This window comes from Eleutherodactylus coqui, chromosome 1 (genome assembly GCF_035609145.1).
Source record: "Eleutherodactylus coqui strain aEleCoq1 chromosome 1, aEleCoq1.hap1, whole genome shotgun sequence".
Taxonomy (NCBI): domain Eukaryota; kingdom Metazoa; phylum Chordata; class Amphibia; order Anura; family Eleutherodactylidae; genus Eleutherodactylus; species Eleutherodactylus coqui.
In genome coordinates, this window is record NC_089837.1 from 524,593,843 (window position 1) to 524,616,470 (window position 22,628).

The 22,628-nt window shown below is 44.4% G+C and overlaps 1 protein-coding gene across 5 annotated transcripts in view; it reads right to left on the reverse strand.

Annotated features, from left to right (window-relative positions):
* The window catches only part of FCHSD2 (FCH and double SH3 domains 2), a 140,539-nt gene that overhangs the window by 18,644 nt on the left and 99,267 nt on the right, over window positions 1–22,628 (reverse strand). For 2 of the 5 annotated variants that reach the window (XM_066588307.1, XM_066588304.1), the window contains exons 9-14: window positions 19,257–19,379; window positions 17,819–17,848; window positions 17,310–17,405; window positions 14,046–14,117; window positions 6,123–6,239; window positions 4,799–4,903 (exon numbers count right to left, since the gene is read on the reverse strand). In XM_066588307.1, coding sequence (XP_066444404.1) covers window positions 4,799–4,903; window positions 6,123–6,239; window positions 14,046–14,117; window positions 17,310–17,405; window positions 17,819–17,848; window positions 19,257–19,379 — 543 coding nt within the window. The remainder of the gene's footprint in view (window positions 1–4,798; window positions 4,904–6,122; window positions 6,240–14,045; window positions 14,118–17,309; window positions 17,406–17,818; window positions 17,849–19,256; window positions 19,380–22,628) is intronic. The other 3 variants (XM_066588305.1, XM_066588306.1, XM_066588308.1) reach the window with 3 other exon arrangements.

The following is a 22,628-nucleotide window of genomic DNA, read 5'->3' on the forward strand; positions in this document are numbered from 1 at the left end:
TACATAGGGGGGCAGTATTATAGTAGTTATATTCTTGTACATAGGGGGCAGTATTATAGTAGTTATATTCTTGTACATAGGGGGGCAGTATTATAGTAGTTATATTCTTGTACATAGGGAGCAATATTATAGTAGTTATATTCTTGTACATAGGGAGCAGTATTATAGTAGTTATATTCTTGTACATAGGGGGCAGTATTATAGTAGTTATATTCTTGTACATAGGGGGCAGTATTATAGTAGTTATATTCTTGTACATAGGGGGGCAGTATTATAGTAGTTATATTCTTGTACATAGGGAGCAGTATTATAGTAGTTATATTCTTGTACATAGGAGGAAGTATTATAGTAGTTATATTCTTGTACATAGGGGGCAGTATTATAGTAGTTATATTCTTGTACATAGGGGGCAGTATTATAGTAGTTATATTCTTGTACATAGGAGGCAGTATTATAGTAGTTATATTCTTGTACATAGGGGGCAGTGTTACAGTAGTTATATTCTTGTACATAGGGAGCAGTATTATAGTAGTTATACTCTTGCACATAGGGGGCAGTATTCTAGTAGTTATATTCTTGTACGTAGGAGCAGTATTATAGTAGTTATATTCTTGTACATAGGGTTAGTATTATAGTACTTATATTCTTGTACATAGGAGGCAGTATTATAGTAGTTTTATTTTTGTACATAGGGGGCAGTATTCTAGTAGTTATATTCTTGTACATAGGGGGCAGTATTATAGTAGTTATATTCTTGTACATAGGGGGCAGTATTATACTAGTTATATTCTTGTACATAGGGGGCAGTATTATACTAGTTATATTCTTGTACATAGGGGGCAGTTTTATAGTAGTTATTTTCTTGTACATAGGAGCAGTATTATAGTAGTTATATTCTTGTACATAGGGGGCAGTATTATAGTAGTTATATCCTTGTACATAGGGGGCAGTATTATAGTAGTTATTTTCTTGTACATAGGAGCAGTATTATAGTAGTTATATTCTTGTACATAGGGGGCAGTATTATAGTAGTTATATTCTTGTACATAGGGGGGCAGTATTATAGTAGTTATATTCTTGTACATAGGGGGCAGTATTATAGTAGTTATATTCTTGTACATAGGGGAGCAGTATTATAGTAGTTATATTCTTGTACATAGGGGGGCAGTATTATAGTAGTTATATTCTTGTACATAGGGGGGCAGTATTATAGTAGTTATATTCTTGTACATAGGGGGCAGTATTATAGTAGTTATATTCTTGTACATAGGAGGCAGTATTATAGTAGTTATATTCTTGTACATAGGGGGCAGTATTATAGTAGTTATATTCTTGTACATAGGAGCAGTATTATAGTAGCTATATTCTTGTACATAGGAGCAGTATTATAGTAGTTATATTCTTGTACATAGGGGGCAGTATTATAGTAGTTATATTCTTGTACATAGGAGCAGTATTATAGTAGCTATATTCTTGTACATAGGAGCAGTATTATAGTAGTTATATTCTTGTACATAGGGGGCAGTATTATAGTAGTTATATTCTTGTACATAGGAGGCAGTATTATAGTAGTTATATTCTTGTACATAGGGGACAGTATTATAGTAGTTCTATTCTTGTACATAGGGGGCAGTATTATAGTAGTTCTATTCTTGTACATAGGGGGCAGTATTATAGTAGTTATATTCTTGTACATAGGGGGCAGTATTATAGTAGTTATATTCTTGTACATAGGGGGCAGTATTATAGTAGTTATATTCTTGTACATAGGGGGCAGTATTATAGTAGTTATATTCAGTGTGAAAATGTATTTTGAAAGTTATTTTTCTTTCCTCACTTTACGGACTTTTTAAAGCTTTATATCCCAGAAGACACTAGATGGATTGTGTTTGTCTTTTTTTTTTATCCCCTCAATTCACCCCAGGAGAGAAACCACAATGAAGAAATTGACTTGATGTGTGACTACATCAGCCATTAACGGCTAAGAAATTGCGCTGTCACTCCTGGGGGAGCTGTGGGAGTGCTGAAGTATTTCCCAAGAGGAGGTGAACATTATGAAGTTTTGTAATTAAAAACACTGCAAAATCCCCCTAAGGATGATTCCAGAAAGCGCTGCAGAGTTCATAGTTCAAGCAAGGAGAAACCACTAAAGAAAAACGGATTACAACAAATAATCAGTCTGCTAATTATGTTTTTATAGATCTTTGCAAAGAATCCAAAGACTAATTCTTCCTAGCAAACAGATCTGGGTCTAGTTGGGGCGGGTGGAGCGTGGGCTTGGCATGCTGAACGCCCATCGGGGTTACTCCGTCTTGCCCAGGAGGCTAGGGCAGGAAACTGAATCTTTGCTAGGTGAATCATTCGCTGATCCCTTCCCGTAACCTCGATGCGTTTCGCTGTTCGTCTTTGCGTCCCGCCTCCTTCGCAGCTGCTGAAGCTTCGCTCCAGGATGAATATGTTTGTAACACGAGGTTATAATTACTTCTATTTGTAACAGCGTTAATTAAAATTTAATTAAAGCAAAGTATAAGGAGACGCATGTAAAACCGGAGAGACGTTGGCAGGGCTTCTGTGCGCGTAACAAAGGGGAGAAGACTTACACAGCCAGAGCCATAAATTACAGCAAAGCGAGGCGACCTCTAATAAAACGTTTACGGCTCCTGAGATGGCGCGAGCGGAAAATCATATAATTACCACTTGCAGCTCCGACTTCTAATTCCATACAAAGGCTTATTATATGGGATAATGGGGCGCCGAAGCGCAGAGAATAACGTAATATTAGGCTTTATAGGGCTTTGGTTGACCAGAGATTCTTAATGGCGCTGTGGGAGTTCCCGTTATCAATACCGCTATGTAACGGCGAGACTATTTATCATAAACACAGCCTCTGCCCAGTGAAGTGGCTGATAACTGGGAAGAATAGCGTGCCACCTCCTGCTTCACCGTCAGGTTATGCTAAGGGTATATTCACAGGAGGGCTTGTAATCTATATAAAATAGGCCGATTTTGTGGGATTTTCACGTGATTTTTATGCAATTTTTCGACATGATTTCCAAGTTGGTACTTGTTTTTTTTTTTTTTTTTACTTCCCGTCACCATGGTTAACGGCGGCAAAAACAGATTGCAAGTACAGAATAGGCCGATTTCAGGTTGACCGTCCCTTCATGGCTGATCGCAGTCCGATAATTCCAGGAGGGCCCGGATTAGCTCTAATCTAAATAAAAAGCTGAGGAACTTTGTAATTACTTGCGTTTTCTCATATTTTACGTTTTTTTTAGTTCTAGGATTTTTTTCTCCTCCAATCACATCTAAAGCTGCATTCAGAATTCTGCTGGCTTCCGGTTATCAGGGAGCAGTGCATTTTGGGAGCGCTCAGCAGTTAAGTCACATGACTGATAAGGGTGGATATAAATAGTTGTAGGTTTCCGAAGGCAACCAGCAACATTTTGAAAGCAGCTTTAGATGTGTGTGGAGAAGACATGAAATAACTGCTGCTGCATGTATTATGTAGAATTATGGGACATGTTGTCAGTGGAATATCTGCCTGTACGTAACACGGCGCAGCGAGGCCGCCTGTTTTGTAATCTCCGCTGGATCACTAACACCTTAAAGGACACAGTTATATATCTATTTTTGGGGTTTTTTTTGCTTTTCCTCCGCAATTTGAAAATATCATAACTAATATTTCCATCAGCATCAGTCGGACAGCTTGTTGTATTTTTGCGGGACGAGTTGCATTTTTCAGTGATTCCATCTAATGTACCATACGATGTACTGAAAAACTTAAAAAAAAAAGGTCTAAGTAGCATAAAAAAAAAAAAAAGAAAAGAAAAAAATTATATATATGTGTCACCATCTTTGGACCACCGTAACCCATCTTTCTGTCAATAGGGTTGTGGAAGGGGTTTTTTCTTGCAGGACGCCCTGCGGTTTTCGTTGCTACCATTTTGGAGGACATACGACTTTTTGATCACTTTCTGTTAAATTTTATCTTGAAGAAGGGATGACAAATAAGCAATTTATGCTTTGTGTATTTTTTTTCGGCCGATGTTCACCATGTGGAATAAATCATCTGTTATTTTGATAGGATTGAACTTTTACGGACACCCGGGTACCAACAGTTTATTTCTTTTGATTTTTTTTTAAAATTATAAAATACTGGAAAAGTTTATTTTGTTTTTTTAAACTTTTAGTATCCTTTATTTTTCAGAAGGACAAAAAAAAAAAAAAAACTAACTTTATTTCCCATGTATTTATACCTTTTTAAAGTCCCGATAGGATAACTGAACTTACAATAGACTGTTATACCATGCACTACAGTACTTCAGTATTGCAGTGTATGGTATTTCTCCCATCATTCTACTCGGACAGGACAACATTAAAAGACAGAAATACATGGCAACCCTGGGGACGTTCAGAAGGCTTTCAGCTGCCAAGGTATTGAATGGCACCTTGAGATCTCATCATGGGGGGGCTGCATCGGACCCCCAAACTTAGATCAGGGCATCTAAAAGGTTAACAGCTGCAATTAGAGTTGCTGATTGCGGCTGTTGACGGTGGATGTCCGGATGGTACTCGTCATGTATGTGGCAGGATCGCCTCCCAATCCCACTCCATACAAACGGCGATGCTGGAGGGCGTACAGACTACAAGGGGTTAATTACAGTTTCTTGCCTTTTAAACTATCGTTCCATTTGTATATTGGCAGCAAAGTTAAAAGCACAAAACATCTGCAGATCCGTCCCGGTGACGATGCAAAGAGCATCCCATACGATAGCATGCATCTGCATCTATGTACCTCCGCCTTGCGAATACTCTCCTTCACCTCCTCGATCCTCTGCTCCAGCTCCATGCGGCCCTGCTCCGATGCGGGGGTACTCTGACACTCCAGATCATCCAGCAACTGGGGAGGAAGAGGGGACGACAATTAATGACCCCCGTAATTATTGGCGGGCCCCTGCGGCCAGCATGGTTACTGTGGGATGACTGTAGGGGTCCCTGATGCCAGCACAATTCTGGAGGGCATCTACAAATGGCACCATTATGGATGGCGTGTGTAGAGAAGCAGAATATAAGGGGCCCTGTGGCAGCACCAGTTAATGAAGGGTTACTCTAGGAGCCACGCAGTCGGTGTTGTTATGGAGGGCTGACACGGTTATTATGGAGTCACTGTCTTGTCCCAGTGGCTGGCACTATTCTGGAGGACATCTGCAGCTGGCACGGTTGTTAAGGTACAAGCACAGATATGAGGACCCATGCGGCGGGCACAGTTACGGAGGCCAGCATGATTACTGTAGGGTTAGTGTCCGAGCCCGGAGGCCAGCACTGCTATGGAGGGGCTTCTGCGGCCAGTAGAACTCCTAAGGGATGACCGTGGGAACCACTGCAGCCATCATTATTCTGGAGGACATCTGCAGCTGGTCCGGTTATGGAGGGCACACACAGACAAGATAGAGGGGCCAGTACAGATGTGGGGGTCCGGTGCGGGTGATGCAGTTACTGTGGCCAGTATGATTACTGCGTGGGGTTATTGGAGGAGCTCTGTGGCCGGCACGGTTATGGAGGACATCTGCAGTAGATGTGGAGGACACATGCAAACTAGAAAGATAGGAGAGCGAGAGGACCCTGCAGCCAGCACAGATATGGGGGCTCCTGTGGCCAGCAGGATTACCAAAGGGTGACTGCAGGGGCCGATGCACACCGCAATTATCTGGCGGACATCTGCAGCTGGTACAGTTATGGAGGGCACATGCAGACCGGACACATATGAGGAGCACCTGCTGCCTGCACCGTTATGGAGGACATCTGCAGTAGGCACGGTGGTGGGGGGCACATGCCAGCTAGTGGAGACTGTAGGGACCAACACTGTTCTGGAGCACAAGGTAGAGTTACGACAGACGGAAGTTTGGTCCCATCAGCTGGTACTGTTCTAATTGCACCGTGGACATCTTACTTATGGAGTTGGTGCAATCAACACCATCAGTTTGGCCCCCCCCAACTACAGGGCCACTGTGTGCCAGTTTGTCTGGGTTCCCCCATTTCATGACTCTACATACATAAGCTGATCACGCATTATCATAGTTCATGGGACTACCAGGCCTGCGGCAGCGCTCTCCACCTACCCGCTGACTGTGGATGATGTTCTTGTGCTCCCGTGCCACCCGTGTCGCCCACTTGCGCGCTTCTTTGTTCAGGCTGTGCTCTTCCGTGGTGCCGGTTTCCGACTCCAGCTGTCGACTCTGCAGGACGAAAAGAACACAATGACAAACATTTAATGGCTTCTGCGGGGGTCATCCTCATCCCCTGCGAGCGAATGAGTCACGATTTACCGGAGCCCCGCCATGCAACCATCACCATATACACCAAGCAAGCACAGACAGCACAAGGTGGGATACACAGTATATATGACGGGGCCATGCTGGAACCCATGAACGAGCCCCCAGGCTCTAGAAACTGGATACAAAGGAAAACACCATCCTCCCCGGATAAGAAGAATGGCTTCTATTCATGGACAGCAAGCAGAGAGAATGACAATGCAAAGAAGGGTTACACAAAGTTGTTACAAAGTTGCAAAACTGTTCAATAATCCTTTAAGAGATGAAGTCAGCTCTGCTACATCCGTATATAATCATATGGCGCTCGCCACGAAACCAACACCCCGTCCAACAAACCGAATACCAGCGACATAAAGCGAAGCGCTGGGATGTGTGATGTCACCACGGGGTGCAAAGTGTCCGACTGCAGAAATTCACTTTACAACACTGCTGAAAAAGAAACCCTCACAGTTGGGTGCTTCCTCGGAAAGTATGGCGGCGAACAGCAGAGCTCCGCGCAGAACCCGGCACTCAGCTTTTCCAGAGTCCTGAATGCCAGGTTTAGTCTGCTTACATAGGACTGCACACCAAGCTAGATTTTTCCTTCAAGGCTCTAGAACCTCACAGCCCCCCAACTTCCATCAGGGCTTTCCAACCAGCCAAGTCCGTGACCCTGCAGAGGCGGCAGCCGTATCGGTCACATACTTCCATTTTAGGATAAAAAGGACATTTTTGTGGCAAGATTTGCAATACCGGTTGTAAGGTCACGCCCCTTTTACTGTAAGCCATGCCCTTTGTGCCTTCTCACTGTAAAAGCCCCCCCCCTCAGTGACCCCCTCACAGCAATAGTGCCCAGTCACAATAATAGCGCCCCTCGAGATGCCCCACTCACGGTAATGGTGCCCCTCAGCGACCCCGCTGCAGTGATAGTACCCCTCAGGGATGCCCCAGTCACGGTCATCGCACCCTTCAGTGACCCCATTATAGTAATAGTGCCCATCAGTACCCGCCTCACTATAATAATGTCCTCTTTTACGCAGTATGCTAAAAAAAAAAACAAAAAATAAAAATAAAAAATTCTGCCCCCTCTCGTTCGCCCCCACCACCGGTCCTCACTCACTCCCGGATTGCATCACCACGACTGCTGCAACCAGTCCCTGGCGTTGGTATGGCTGAGGCCAATGATTGGCTGCAACGATCACATGGTAGGGGCTGGAGCGGCAGCAACAGGTTCCGCTTATTGTACTCCATTCCTACCCGGTGGGAAATCTCTGGCCTCCTGGGAAGCCCCCCGAATCTGGGACTGTCCAGCCGAATCCAGACAGTTGGGAAATGCTGCAGTCATCACCCAGCTTTACCAGAAGGGATCAACCCCCCTGAACCCTGAAGCACCTGCTGGGGTATCTGAGCATGTGGAGTACAGCCCCCCGCCTCGCCCCTGGCCCCTACAGAGATTACTTTTACCTTCCTTTCCATCTTGGCACGAGGCGGCGAGCGGTTTCTTGCCAGGGACCGTAAAAAGCTGATTTAACAATATTTTTTTCTCTTCTCTCACAGCCTATAAGGGGTCCGATAACGGCGTAAAGGGGAGCCCCTTCATGTAGGCAACCGGCAGCGACAACCACAGTGAGCCCACCAACCGCGAGACGAGCGGACTACAATACTAAAACATACCGGCTATCAAGACGGACACAGGGCCAGTCACTATATGCCGGCCATCATCATGGAGGCAGGGAGATTAGTGGCAGCGATTGCACCTCCTCTAGGGTACGGAAATGCTGCAGAATGTCCGCCGCGGCCCCATTATTGTACACGGCTGCAGCTTTTTACTATACGTGTGTCCAATTTTTCAACTTGTTCAAGATCTATGATTGCTGTCAGTGAATAGGAACATTCCTGTCTGCATCCAGAATATAAAAAGACTCAATACTTCTCACAGTTGAGGGTTTGTAAAAGCCCTCTTAGACACAATGAGAATCGCTCAAAAAAAAACAAAAAAAAACCGCTCAAAGCCGTCTTTTGAGCGATCCTCGTTCTGTCTAGATGCAGGAACATTGTGCAGTTTTTGTGCACAAGTCGCTAATCGCTCAGTTCTATCAAACTAGAATTCAGTGATCAGCTGGTATCAGTGGAACAGGCGGTCATCAGCCGTCTGTGCTGATAAGATTCTCTGTGCCTGTGTCCTGCTGTGAATTCACAGCGGGGACACTGGCAGTCATAGTGGAGAAGAATACAGCTGTTTGTTTATGCAAAGCAGCTGTATTGTTCTATTAGTGTCCCGGTCCGCCTGCATATTCTATAGTAGCTACTATAAAGTATGCAAAGAGGATCGCTCAAAACGGTCACTCCAAGGGCCGTCTGAGCGATCAAACGATTATCACTTAAACGATGGCTTCTGATCAATAATCATTGTGTCTAAATTGGGCTGTACAGTTGTATCCAGTCCAGACAATCCTCTGTGGGGGACGCAGCAGCAGCACAAAGCTGATGGTTTGCTACAGTGTATAAGTGCAGGGAGTCCAAGGGGATTGTCTAGACTGGGAACAAATGTAACAAACCCTCAGCTGTGGGAAGCATAACACTAAGGCTGCCTGCACACAAACTGTGGCATTAACCGTCGGCGTCCGCACTGCAGATCCGCAGCAAATACCGCCATTAAATGCTATGGGAAATCGCTTCTTCTGGCACACTTGCGATTTCCGAGAGCAGAGGAGAGAAAAAAAAAAAAAAAAAAAAAAAAAAAAAAAATCGCAGCAGGTTCGATTTTTGAGCGGATTTCGCGCGGACGACTTCCATTGAAGTCAATGAAAGCCATCCGACCTGGAAAGGTTACAGATTCCGTGTCATCGCTTAGCAACAGTGTTGGAAAAAGAAACATTTTTAAAAAAACCTGTACTGCGCATGTCGGACGGCGAGTCGCAGCAGCTGTAAGCAGTACAGATGAAGAGGAGAAAAAATGTGGACGCCAGCCAGACACGGTCGGATTCCGTTGCGGGTGCCCGTTTGTGTGCAGGCAGCCTGAGGTGGGTTTTCAGCCCCTGGATGTAAACAGGAAGATTACTCATTTTTAAAATCTCTGCTTGTTTTTGCAGGGGGGGGGGGGGGGGGGGGGGGGGGGAAGAGGGGCGATGTACAGTTTCAGATGTAAATTATACATAAGTGTGTGAGTTAGGCAGCCATGCCCCTTCCCGACTAGACACACCCCTTTTCAGGGAAGTGTCAGACAGCAGCATACACTCAGAATGTCACAAAAAGTTTTTTTTTTTTTTTTTTTTTTTTTTTTAACACAAGCAGGTCATTAACTAGATTTTGATACTTTTTTATCATCTAACATGAGCTTCTTAATTAATTCTCCCCATGGTATATCAGGAAGTCAGCGCCGTACAGGGGAGTAACGGCAGCACTAATATCACTCCTGCTCCACCGGGCCGATCTGACCAGACTGTTAGGAGGTGTTGGGACCAGTGGATGGGTGAGGGGACCCAAGGTGATCGGGCTCAGGACCCCCTACAGACCACCAGTAGAGAGGAGCCTCTGACCAGACTTTTAGGAGGTGTTGGGACCGGTGGATGTGTGAGGGCACACAAGGTGACCGGGCTCAGGATGCCCCCTACAGACCACCAGTAGAGAGGAGCGTCTGACCAGACTGTTAGGAGGTGTTCTATTCACTGCATATTACGATTCAACGAGCCCTTACAAGTGGTAGAAACCAAAACACGCTCACATGATGCGAGTAGGATCCATTTGCAATGCGACCAATGCCTTGAGTGGGTAATTCTCCTCCAGGCATGCTGAGTTTTCTTTACTTGGACTAACTGCGTAAAAAGAGGTTCATGTGACTAGAACCAATCACATCAATGGGTTCTCCATCGGTACTCCCATGGAGTGATGAAGCCCCAACTGAGCGCTGGGTCTGTACAGGTTTTCAGCTTCTGCATCTAGACAAGGAATGTTCCCATTCACTGGAAGCAAGCAGAGCTGTCCCATTGGGGAATACAGACTGCTGTACTGGAGGTGTTCACACGTAATGATCCCCTTCACTTGCAACTGCAGACAACAGAGCTCATCAGGGAAGCACTTTGTGTTGTGGAATTGCTACTTGTGCGATTGCCTAATATGACGGTATAGTACACACGTGTCAAACTTAATCCGGCCCACCGCGTCATTTATGTGGCCGGGGATGAGGTCCAACTGTAGAAGGATTGGCTTTCCACTTTCCCTGAAGAATGCTGCCAACGCTTGGCAGAGGGGGCGGTGCCAGCACAGGGGGTGGAGCCAGCTTTGATTCTGACCTCCGGCGCACCTTCACACTGCTCTGTGCAGCAGCTCACAGGTGGCGCACAGCTCCGTCACCCCCTACCTGGCACCGCCGCCATCCACCATGGTTGTAAGATCAGGACTAAAGAGGTGGAAGTAGAAGAGCCCCACCATGGTGCAGGGAACGGCAGAGCGGTCTAAGGAGGAGTTACATTTAGGGCTCATTCGCACCGGCGGATGCAGTTTTGGTCCACGAAATATGCAATCTTTTCAAGGTTTGGACCTTCTTGCGTTATTTTTATTGCTTGCGCAAACGCGAGACGGTCCCATAGATTTCTCCTGCCTTCAGGCGTATTCTGTATCTGTATTATACTCGGAAAAGAAATATACACGTCATACAAAGCGCAAATACGCCCGTGCGAATGAGCCCATATAAATGGCCCTTTGGTGGCAACCATAACAGTGATGTGGCCCTCCGTGAAAACATGTTTGACACCCCTGGTGTAGCGGATCATCTCTGCCGTCCTTGAAGTGACCTCCAACCCCACTGAGATGATATATCGCCCTCACGGCTTTCGCAGGATACAGATATTCCAGTGTAAACAGGAAAGGCTCCGCGTCTGCAGCCTCAGCGTTTCGGCACAATGTGCGCTCGCTCTACCAAAAGGAAGTCGGGGCCGTGGAGAGAACAGCTGACACAAGACAATGGAAATCCTCCCGGATGGGCAGAAACCATAAAAAAAACTTCCATAACTGGAGGCAAAGGTGCAAAGTGCTTCCCAGAAACCCCCAAGGGTCAGAATAGTAAAGGACAATTCCTTCAAAAGTCCCCCATAAGTATAAAACCTTCCGTCGTCGCCTCCGGTCAACGCTGGATGAGTTCCAATATGGCCACAGATGTGATCACTCAGCTTTTCCAGCCTTCTGAATGACAACCCAATAAGAGATCAGGGGAGGAATATGGCGTAAACAGGCCTGGAAGCTTCAGCGCCAAATGTAAGGCGGCCATAGTAGTTACAGCACATCTACCGGTATGCATTACACCAACATCCCAGGGATTGCAATAGGCACCATGTAATTCTTCATCTCCCCTGCAGAGGCAGTGCAGGGAAATTAAACACTTGCAGCTGGATTTTTCTGCAGATCACAGCTGATTGCTGAAAGGTCCCGGAAGCGGCAACACTTTTGTGTTGTAATGGCCGTCATGTGTGATCTTGAGGCACAATATGTAGGGGGTTGTTATTTAGGCACTTCCTTAACACAATCAGAGTGCAACTGCATCTTAACAACAGCTTCCTCCCTAAAGTCCCTATCCGGACTCGGTAATAGTAATCGGTAAGTGGGCGTCACTGATCCCTCTATTGCCCATCAGTAGGGGTGACATGATCATTTATAGGGGTAGGTAACCATTGCAATGCTCTGGGACTTGGGAGAATTTGGGTGTGAAGTTGCACCTACTGTCATCACCCTGTTAGGCCATCTGGTAGAAGCACAGAGATCTCTCTAGTGAAAAGTCCAAAGTCGCCCTCCATTCACGAACATACAAAAAAAAATCAGAAGATGCCACTGAAGAGCTCAGTGCTTGCTCATAGGAAGAGATATCCTTAGCCATGTTGCAAGGCCTGTTAGAAGGTCAGCCTTCCAATACGTGGATTTGAAGAGACATTATACCATCTGCATATCTTATTTCCCAGGAAGCATTGCATCGCCTGCAGGCCTCCCTACGCCCACTTGGTGCTCTCCACAATATAAATCAGTACTCTTCCAGATCCAAGGAAAGGTTATTTCTAGCTGAGGTGGCACCGCCAACACCTCCACTGGAGAGAATTCACAGCGCATCCACAATGTATCAGACTTCGCTGTAAATGTGTCACTATTCCTACAGCTTTTTAATGGTTACAAGAGTCAGAGTGTCGATACCAATCATGGACGGCTTTGGCTACATGCAACCCATGTGATCGCACATGTCGCATACCAGCAGCGGGTATACGGGCACCAGACAGATGTGGGATGAGGGCCATCTCCCCCTTAGGTCTGCCCAGCCAGATGATTTCTTCTTCCATATGACAGCATCCTGTGAACCTACAAGAATCAGCTTCATCCTGGCTCTGTCTTGTCCCAGTGATGTTCTGAGGAGCCGCTGTCAGCCCAACAGCACCCCTGCAACACAATCACGTAGTTCTGGCGCCATATAAGGTTACGAGCATGGCTCTGACGCCGTATCTACATTACGAGTGTGGCTCTGCTGCCGTATGTACTGTAATTGGTTCTGGTGCAAAATATATGCTATGAGCTTGGTTCTGGCAATGCATTGATCTACCAAGCTTGGTTCTGGTGCTGTATTTATGTTATGAGCTTGGTTCTGGTAGAGTATTAATTCCCGAAGCTGTTCTGCTGTGGCTATGCAGCTATCTTGCTTTCTGCACAAGCAGAATCCAGGCATACTAGTGCCATATATATTTTCTGTACAGTTTGGCATCTAACCTACGCCCATCACTGATGCATGTACCGTATACAAAGACCATGTGGGAGAACTGCAGCACGACAGGGACCATCATCCTGACATTTCCATAGCACTAATGCATTTTACAGCCTTGGCACTATATAAAGGTGAAACATAAATATGTACATGTTACCCCCTAATTGGATTCAAAGCCTGGTCACCAATACTACATGGGCAACCACTGAGCTAGTATTGGGTGGCATAAACCAGGACCAGCATCATAACTGCAGATATGGACTCTGATGCCGCCTACAATTCCTCATGTAGTATAAACTCAGCACCCCTACGGCATGGGACAGTACCCACACGGGGCACACATATGGTAAGATGGGAAAATGGGTAACAGATGACAGCCATTACCATACCCAATCAAGAGATACAGAGTCAGGGCTGGTGGAGGAGGCAAGTATCTCTGGAGTCCTGGCTTTTTCTGTTAATGCATCAGAAAGCTCAGGATGAAAAGACACTGAACAAGTGATACAAGAAGGGCAAGGAGTCTCGGTGCTGCGGCAGCACTGAACAACGGTGCCATGATAAAAACTCCATGAATGCTTGGAAGTTTGTCTGGAATTTCCTGCTGAAACTGCAGAAAAGTGTAATGGAGCAGCAGGAAATATCCGATCCCTGCCACATGGCTGCAATGTAAGGGTCAGGATGTGAGGCTCATGGCCGGCTGCAGCCCAGCACTCTGCCCCGTGGTATCTAGATGGTTAATCCCAGTCCAAAAGAGGTCACGGTATTGATTCTACTGGTGAACTCTGCAATGAAGCGATAAAGTAATGGGAGATGAGCTCCTCTGATACAATGTATCCAAGTGCAGCAGCAGCGCAGCTTAGATACAAATATGGAAACATTGTATCCGAGGAGACTTATAGATGATTCATCACCAAAAGGTTTAATGTCAAGATTGGAATCACAATGAAGGGTCACATGATCAATGGAAAGCGGGAGACAGGGCGAGCGGGCTATACCTTGGCTAGAGAAATTCTCATAGCACTGACAGGAGACGGTTCAACATCAACCAGAGGAACAGCGCTAAAAGTCTGACCGAGGAGGAGGACAGAAACAGAGACACAGACAACACTGGGTTAGAACAAGAAGACAGAGGTCACCTACAGCGTCATCCACGTCACAAACCCCGAACTCAGGGGACAAACTAGAGCATTATACTAGTTATATTCTTGTACATAGGGGGCAGTATTATAGTAGTTATATTCTTGTACATAGGGGCAGTATTATAGTAGTTATATTCTTGTACATAGGGGCAGTATTATAGTAGTTATATTCTTGTACATAGGGGCAGTATTATAGTAGTTATATTCTTGTACATAGGGGCAGTATTATAGTAGTTATATTCTTGTACATAGGGGGCAGTATTATAGTAGTCATATTCTTGTACATAGGGAGCAGTATTATAGTAGTTATATTCTTGTACATAGGGGGCAGTATTATAGTAGTTATATTCTTGTACATAGGGGACAATATTATAGTAGTTATATTCTTGTACATAGGAGGCAGTATTATAGTAGTTATATTCTTGTACATAGGGGGCAGTATTATAGCAGTTATATTCTTGTACATAGGGGGCAGTATTATAGCAGTTATATTCTTGTACATAGGGGGCAGTATTATAGTAGTTATATTCTTGTACATAGGGGACAATATTATAGTAGTTATATTCTTGTACATAGGAGGCAGTATTATAGTAGTTATACACTTGTACATAGGAGGCAGTATTATAGTAGTTATATTCTTGTACATAGGGGGCAGTATTATAGTAGTTATATTCTTGTACATAGGGACAGTATTATAGTAGTTATATTCTTGTACATAGGGGCAGTATTATAGTAGTTATATTCTTGTACATAGGAGGCAGTATTATAGTAGTTATATTCTTGTACATAGGGGACAATATTATAGTAGTTATATTCTTGTACATAGGAGGCAGTATTATAGTAGTTATATTCTTGTACATAGGAGGCAGTATTATAGTAGTTATATTCTTGTACATGGGGACAATATTATAGTAGTTATATTCTTGTACATAGGAGGCAGTATTATAGTTACATTCTTGTACATAGGGGGCAGTATTATAGTAGTTATATTCTTGTACATAGGAGGCAGTATTATAGTAGTTATATTCTTGTATATAGAGAGCAGTATTATAGTAGTTATATTCTTGTACATAGGGGGCAGTATTATAGTAGTTATATTCTTGTACATAGGGGGCAGTATTAGAGTAGTTATACACTTGTACATAGGGGGCAGTATTATGGTAGTTATATTCTTGTACATAGGAGGCAGTATTATAGTAGTTATACACTTGTACATAGGGGGCAGTATTATAGTAGTTATATTCTTGTACATAGGGGGCAGTATTATAGTAGTTATATTCTTGTACATAGGAGGCAGTATTATAGTAGTTATACACTTGTACATAGGAGCAGTATTATAGTAGTTATATTCTTGTACATGGGGGCAGTATTATAGTAGTTATATTCTTGTACATAGGGGGCAGTATGATAGTAGTTATACACTTGTACATAGGAGGCAGTATTATAGTAGTTATATTCTTGTACATAGGGGACAATATTATAGTAGTTATATTCTTGTACATAGGGGGCAGTATTATACTAGTTATATTCTTGTACATAGGAGGCAGTATTATAGTAGTTATATTCTTGTATATAGAGAGCAGTATTATAGTAGTTATATTCTGGTACATAGGAGGCAGTATTATAGTAGTTATATTCTTGTACATAGGAGGCAGTATTATAGTAGTTATATTCTTGTATATAGAGAGCAGTATTATAGTAGTTATATTCTTGTACATAGGGGGCAGTATTATAGTAGTTATATTCTTGTACATAGGGGGCAGTATTATAGTAGTTATACACTTGTACATAGGGGGCAGTATTATGGTAGTTATATTCTTGTACATAGGAGGCAGTATTATAGTAGTTATACACTTGTACATAGGAGCAGTATTATAGTAGTTATATTCTTGTACATGGGGGGCAGTATTATAGTAGTTATATTCTTGAACATAGGGGGCAGTATTATAGTAGTTATATTCTTGTACATAGGGGGCAGTATTATAGTAGTTATATTCTTGTACATAGGGGGCAGTATTATAGTAGTTATATTCTTGTACATAGGGGGCAGTATTATAGTAGTTATATTCTTGTACATAGGGGGCAGTATTATAGTAGTTATATTCTTGTACATAGGGGGCAGTATTATAGTAGTTGTATTCTTGTACATAGGGGCAGTATTATAGTAGTTGTATTCTTGTACATAGGGGGCAGTATTATAGTAGTTATATTCTTGTACATAGGAGGCAGTATTATAGTAGTTATATTCTTGTACATAGGGGGCAGTATTATAGTAGTTATATTCTTGTACATAGGGGGAAGTATTATAGTAGTTGTATTCTTGTACATAGGGGCAGTATTATAGTAGTTGTATTCTTGTACATAGGAGCAGTATTATAGTAGTTATATTCTTGTACATAGGGGGCAGTATTATAATAGTTATATTCTTGTACATAGGGGGCAGTATTATAGTAGTTATATCCTTGTACATAGGGAGCAGTATTATAATAGTTATATTCTTGTACATAGGGGGCAGTATTATAGTAGTTATATTCTTGTATATAGGAGGCAGTATTATAGTAGTTATATTCTTGTATATAGGAGGCAGTATTATAGTAGTTATATTCCTGTACATAGCAGGTAGTATTATAGTAGTTATATTCTTGTACATAGGGGGCAGTATTATAGTAATTATATTCTTGTACATAGGGGCAGTATTATAGTAGTCATATTCTTGTACATAGGGAGCAGTATTATAGTAGTTCTATTCTTGTACATAGGGGGCAGTATTATAGTAGTTATATTCTTGTACATAGGGGGCAGTATTATAGTAGTTATATTCTTGTACATAGGGGGCAGTATTATAGTAGTTATATTCTTTTACATAGGGGGCAGTATTATAGTAGTTATATTCTTGTATATAGGAGCAGTATTATAGTAGTTACATTCTTGTACATAGGGGGCAGTATTATAGTAGTTATATTCTTGTACATAGGGGGCAGTATTATAGTAGTTATATTTTTGTACATAGGGAGCAGTATTATAGTAGTTATATTCTTGTACATAGGAGCAGTATTATAGTAGTTATATTCTTGTACATAGGGGGCAGTGTTATAACATTTATATTCTTGTGTTCCTTACCGTGTCACTGTCACTTGGCTGAAACTGAAATGGCTGAGCTTTGTGAAATACTGGATTCTCCTGGATGAATAACTGGAGGTTGTAATCCCGCATCACCTACAAGTAATGAAACATTTATTCAGTGATATCAATGGATTACCATCTAGCTCATGGTGAGAAGTTACCCACAAACCAAAAGAGCGAAACTGCAGACCCATCCACGATGAAGCACATGAGAAAAAAAGTCATTGCAGCAATATAAATTAATCGGACCATAAAGCAAATACATAAACCCAAATTAAAAAAGGGATAAAAAAAAAATCAAAAACAAGGTAAAAAATACCCCAAACCATAGTATGAAGCAAAGTGCAACCTGCAACCCCTGATATGAGTGAAGGATGAGAGCAGCGATCATCGCACCATGTCACCAGAACATAGGAGCCGCATTAACAGGATGGAACATGCACAGAACAGGGAGATACATGACAAGCGATGACTGAAGGAACGTTAGCGATCTGTGAAGTTCTTACCGAGGAAGGGAATTTCAGCTGCATGAAAGCCTAGAACATCAAAGAGAGGAGGGGTACGTGTGTGTTAGGGCAGGGAACACGGAGCAGACAATGACCGTTGTTAAAAGGGGGGAGCAATAATAGACTCGGGTCATGGTGATGTTAAATCTGGAAATCTACTGATTTTTCATCATCTCATATACTCCAGTCACATTCAAAGCAGCATTCAAAGTTTTGCCATCTCCTCTCTCAGGCTGCAGAACCTTTTAGTATCTCTTGCTGCTTCAGTTTCTGTGCAGATTAACTCTGCTGACGTCAGTTTAGAACAAGTCACTGCATTACGGATTTTTTCACACCGGTGATACCGGAGCGAGAAAAAAAAAAAAAATAATTGCAATGATATTCTATCTGTGCACGGCGATATTGTGATTGTGTCGCTACACAGTCGTGCGACTTTGTAGCGCTCTTCTGCCAGGATTTTCAGAGGATCTAAAATATATAAGCCCTACCCCCCAAAAATAAGCCCTGGTTGCATAAAAGAAAACCATAATACATCACCTAACAGCTGCTGTCCGCTCCGCCGCACTTCTCCTTGCAGATCCCTGGCATTTGTTTCAAGTCTTCAGGCAACACTTCCTTGATTGGAAGTTCAAAAACCCCGCCTCCAGGAAGTGCTGGCCTTGATTGGTTCCTGTGCGCCGCGGCTTAGCCAATCATTGCAGCGCTTAGTGAACCAATCACAGCCATTTAATTTCCTATAGAGTCTTCTATGGAAAGGAAGGCACCATAGGGAAAGATGGGCTACAAAACCCAAATGCAGCTCTGATTGTGACTAAAGCACAAGATTACCCAGAATCCATTTCTGACTTTTGAGGTTAGGGAATAAAATTCCCAGGTGAGCCCAGTGCGCGCTTCACAGCGCAGGGACCTCTAATGTATTGTTAGGACCCCCAACCAACAGTTCCTCATATCTCATAACTATCACCTGAGTTTGAGTTATAGGTTTTCAGTGAGTCCAGGCGTTATGGTGAACGAACATATCTCCCAGGGCTTTATACAAGGTCATCAATGCCTGTTGCCAGAGGAGCTGACAATCTAATGCCCCTATATTAAACACATACACCGGGGCAACTTTATAGGAAACCACATAAAATAGGAAACTTTTAAAGCCCCCTTAAGGGGTTGTCCAGAGTTAGAAAAACATGGCTGCTTTCTTCTAAACACAGCGCCATTCTTGGCAAATGGATCGTATCTGTAATTGCAGTTCACCTCCATTAAAGTGAATGAGCTGCAATACCAGACACACCCCAATGACAAGGGTGGCGCTGTGTTTTGAAGAAAGCAGCCATGTTTTTCTAACCCCCTTTAAGATGCCTCCATTAGAAAACGCTGACCCAACCGGGTGCTATCTGAGGCCTGCCAGGCCCAGCGATGTATATATGTGATGAAGGCCACTTACCCGGCTGGAGGTCTCCAACAAATACTGGAATGTGCTCTGTACGGCCTGACATGTCTCCAGCTCCGTCCTGCTGAACGCCATGAGATAGTCCTTTAAGTGATCGTATACATTGCCGTCAAGGGTCTATGGGAAACAGAAGGAGCAATGAGACCATCAGGAAGCAAAACGGGTGTCAACTGTTCTCAATGAGAGGGAAAATGTCTCCCCTCGGGGTGACCTCAGGTCCCCAAAATCCCATATAGAAGACTATAGGAGACTTAATCCTCAAAAGCAGCAAGCAGAGGTCCAACATGAGGCTCCAGGGCCCCAATGCAAAATCTGTGCCAGGGCCCACCGGCCAAGTATGATACTTCTGAGCCCCCTCAGGCACCAAGCGGTTACCCCCTATCCAGGTGCCACTCTTCTCTCCACTGCGCAGTCGCTTCTCCCATTCATTTAAACAGGAAATTATTGAGCTTGTACTCCATCTCCGACAGTCCTATTGGAAGTGAATGGAGTGTCCCGGCGCATGTGCGACCAGCGCTACATTAGGGCCGCCTGCACACGAACGGGTCGGATTCTGCATGCGGGAGCCGGCAGCAGAATCCCATCCTGTGCCCAGCTGGCATCCGCATGTACCTGTATTTAGCTGTACTGCGGATGGTGCAGATGGCTCGCCGTCGGACATGCGCAGTACAGATTTTTTTTTCCTGCCCAGTTGCTAGGTGATGATGCGGAATCTGCAACCTTTCTGCAATGTCATTTGTGGAAGAGTCGTCCATGGGGAACTTGCATTTAAATAGAACATGCTGCGATTTTTCAGCTGCTCGCGGAAATCGCAATTCGATAGCACGTAACGAACGGTATTCGCTGTGGATCCGTGATGCGGACGCCGACTGAAGATTCCGCAATGCACATCCGTTCGTGCGCAGGCAGGCCAAATCTCCTCCTCTCTGCACGGGGTGCATGCAGTAAGCCCAGAAACACTAGGAGCATCACTCTCTTATCCTGATCATTTGTTACAATGTATCAGTTTGGTTGTTTCTATCCATTGCAGTCAGTGAATGGAAATATTCATAGCCGCCATTCAAAGGCTGAGAAGCCATCCGGTCACACGGCGATATAACGTATCAGCGCAGGGTAATAATACCCTATGAGATAAACGCCGCAGACATCTCTCCTGCGCTGAGGCCGGCGGCGCTTCCCTGCGCTGAAACATTGTAACAAACTGCAAAAAATGGTCTCTAGATTCTTATTATATGGCCATGACATTAAGGAGAGCAGAGCTTTGTGGGAGACGTCTAGAGAGCTCCTGGGATTGTGACCTCTGCTCTTTCACAGCTCCGTCATCCGAGCAGCGACATTACTGTCCTAATCCAGAGGGGACTTGGCAGCGGACGTGGAATCTGTAACCGGAGAGCAGATCAAACACCAGAGGGAAACCAAAGAAGAGGGATTCCCAGGGCTCTGGCAATGATCATCCACAGCCGAGATCAAGTGTTCTCCAACCTTACAAGAACTACAACTCCCAGCACACCCGACAGCTGCGGGTGATATATACTGAAGGGCCACAGGCTTTCGTTGACTTTAATAGGCGCTGTTCAGCTTTTTCTTTAAGGAACCGGGGGTTTGTTACAATGTATCAGTAGGCTAGAGCCTGAGACATTAGGGGCATTTGTGTTGCTGCTGTGATAAACCTAAGCGAATATATCCATTTCTCTCTATTGTACAGACTAAGCTGAACATTAGGGGGCGCTGCAGTTCTCCATCAGAGTGTATGAAAGTGATAAAGAATGAGCGGCGATGAAAAGCGACCAAAAACATTTTGGGACTTCTCTGCTTTGTACATGGCGCTGGTGCAGTGTGCGAGACTGGTCAGTAGAGGGAGCTGGAGGAGTTCTGCACTGACCGTATACAGGCTCAGCATGGATGGGATGGGATGTAACTGTGCAGATCCGGAGATCCCAAAGACCCCTCTATGGCACAAGAGGATAAACAGCATGAGACTGGGAGGGGGGACTGCAGAGGTTAATACAGGGGTGGCCATGGAGGTGTCTCGGGGGGATTCCTAGCCTGCTTCGCCATCTTCTCCTATTGATTTCAATGGGGCCGGCGCTGCTGGGCGATTGCGCAGATTTTTCTCATCGCTGCGAGCCTTGAGTGAAGACATCAGAAGGGAGAATGAAACCATTGAAAGTCATTGGATTTATCATCATGCGTTTCACTCACTCCTCGCATCGCAGGAAAGCCCATCGCCAGCGGGTAGGAGCCCTGATACATAAATTCCTCACAACATCTCTGCTTGCTGTCAGAGAATGGAAACAGTCCCCAAGAGGCCGACAATCCATACAGTCCTAATACATCTCACAGCTGATGTTTTGTTGCCATTATATGGAGTCTATCTAGTCCTGTGTGAGCGCTCTCCTGTGGTTACAACCCAGCAGTGCAGGTGAAACGTGTCATTTGGGGTTCGCAGAGTATTGTCTGTTCTGGATACATTGTAACAAACAGTCAGCTGGGAGAAATATGAGCTCTGTACAGGATTTTAGCCTCTGAATCTAAACAAGACTATTCCCATATACTGACAGCAAGCAGAGTTCTTGAACCCTGAGAAACTGTAACAAAAGTATATTAGTAAGTTGCTGAACTTCTCATGACACAATTTAGGGCCCCTTTAATGGCCAATGTGCTGCAGTGGATGGTGGGTAGATTTCCTGATCTGTCCTACCAGGGCGCAGGAAACAGGTGGAGCGCAGAGAGGAAGGGAGAGACCCCCCCCCAGCACGGGGACCCTATAAATCTGTAATCTGTTTATCAGACAACAAAGACTAAACCCACACAGCCCTCCGCAGCGACGCTGACTCACGGCCGGCGACACTGCGAGACGTCTATAGGAACGCACACCTCCCTAACCCCTACAACTGGCATCACAGCCCCCACCAAGCACCATGATCCATATCATTCATACCCAGATGTCTGGGAGAAGCGTGCGACAAACTACACGGGAGCGGGCATGGCAGCCATATTGATTGTCACCCTGCTTTCCCAGATACTTGTGAAAAGGCTCAAACAAAGAAGATAAAGTCCATCTAATAAGCTCCCCGGGCATCATGGCAGGTCCTAGGGTGGTCCGGTAGATGAGGAGAAACCCACGGGAGATTGTGATGTCAAGCCAAGATCGTTAACCCAACCTGCAGAGTTCACTCATGCCGGTAACTGAGACACATCGTCCGGGGTAATCTGTCCCTTTCCTGGAAATCAGTGCAGTAAAGTAAGAAGAAACCAAAATGCAATCATTCTTATACTCCAGTCACATCCAAAGCTGCGATCACAACTCTGCTGGTTGCCATTACAGATGCGTGGCGCCTGCGCTCCTCCCCTTACCATCCACTA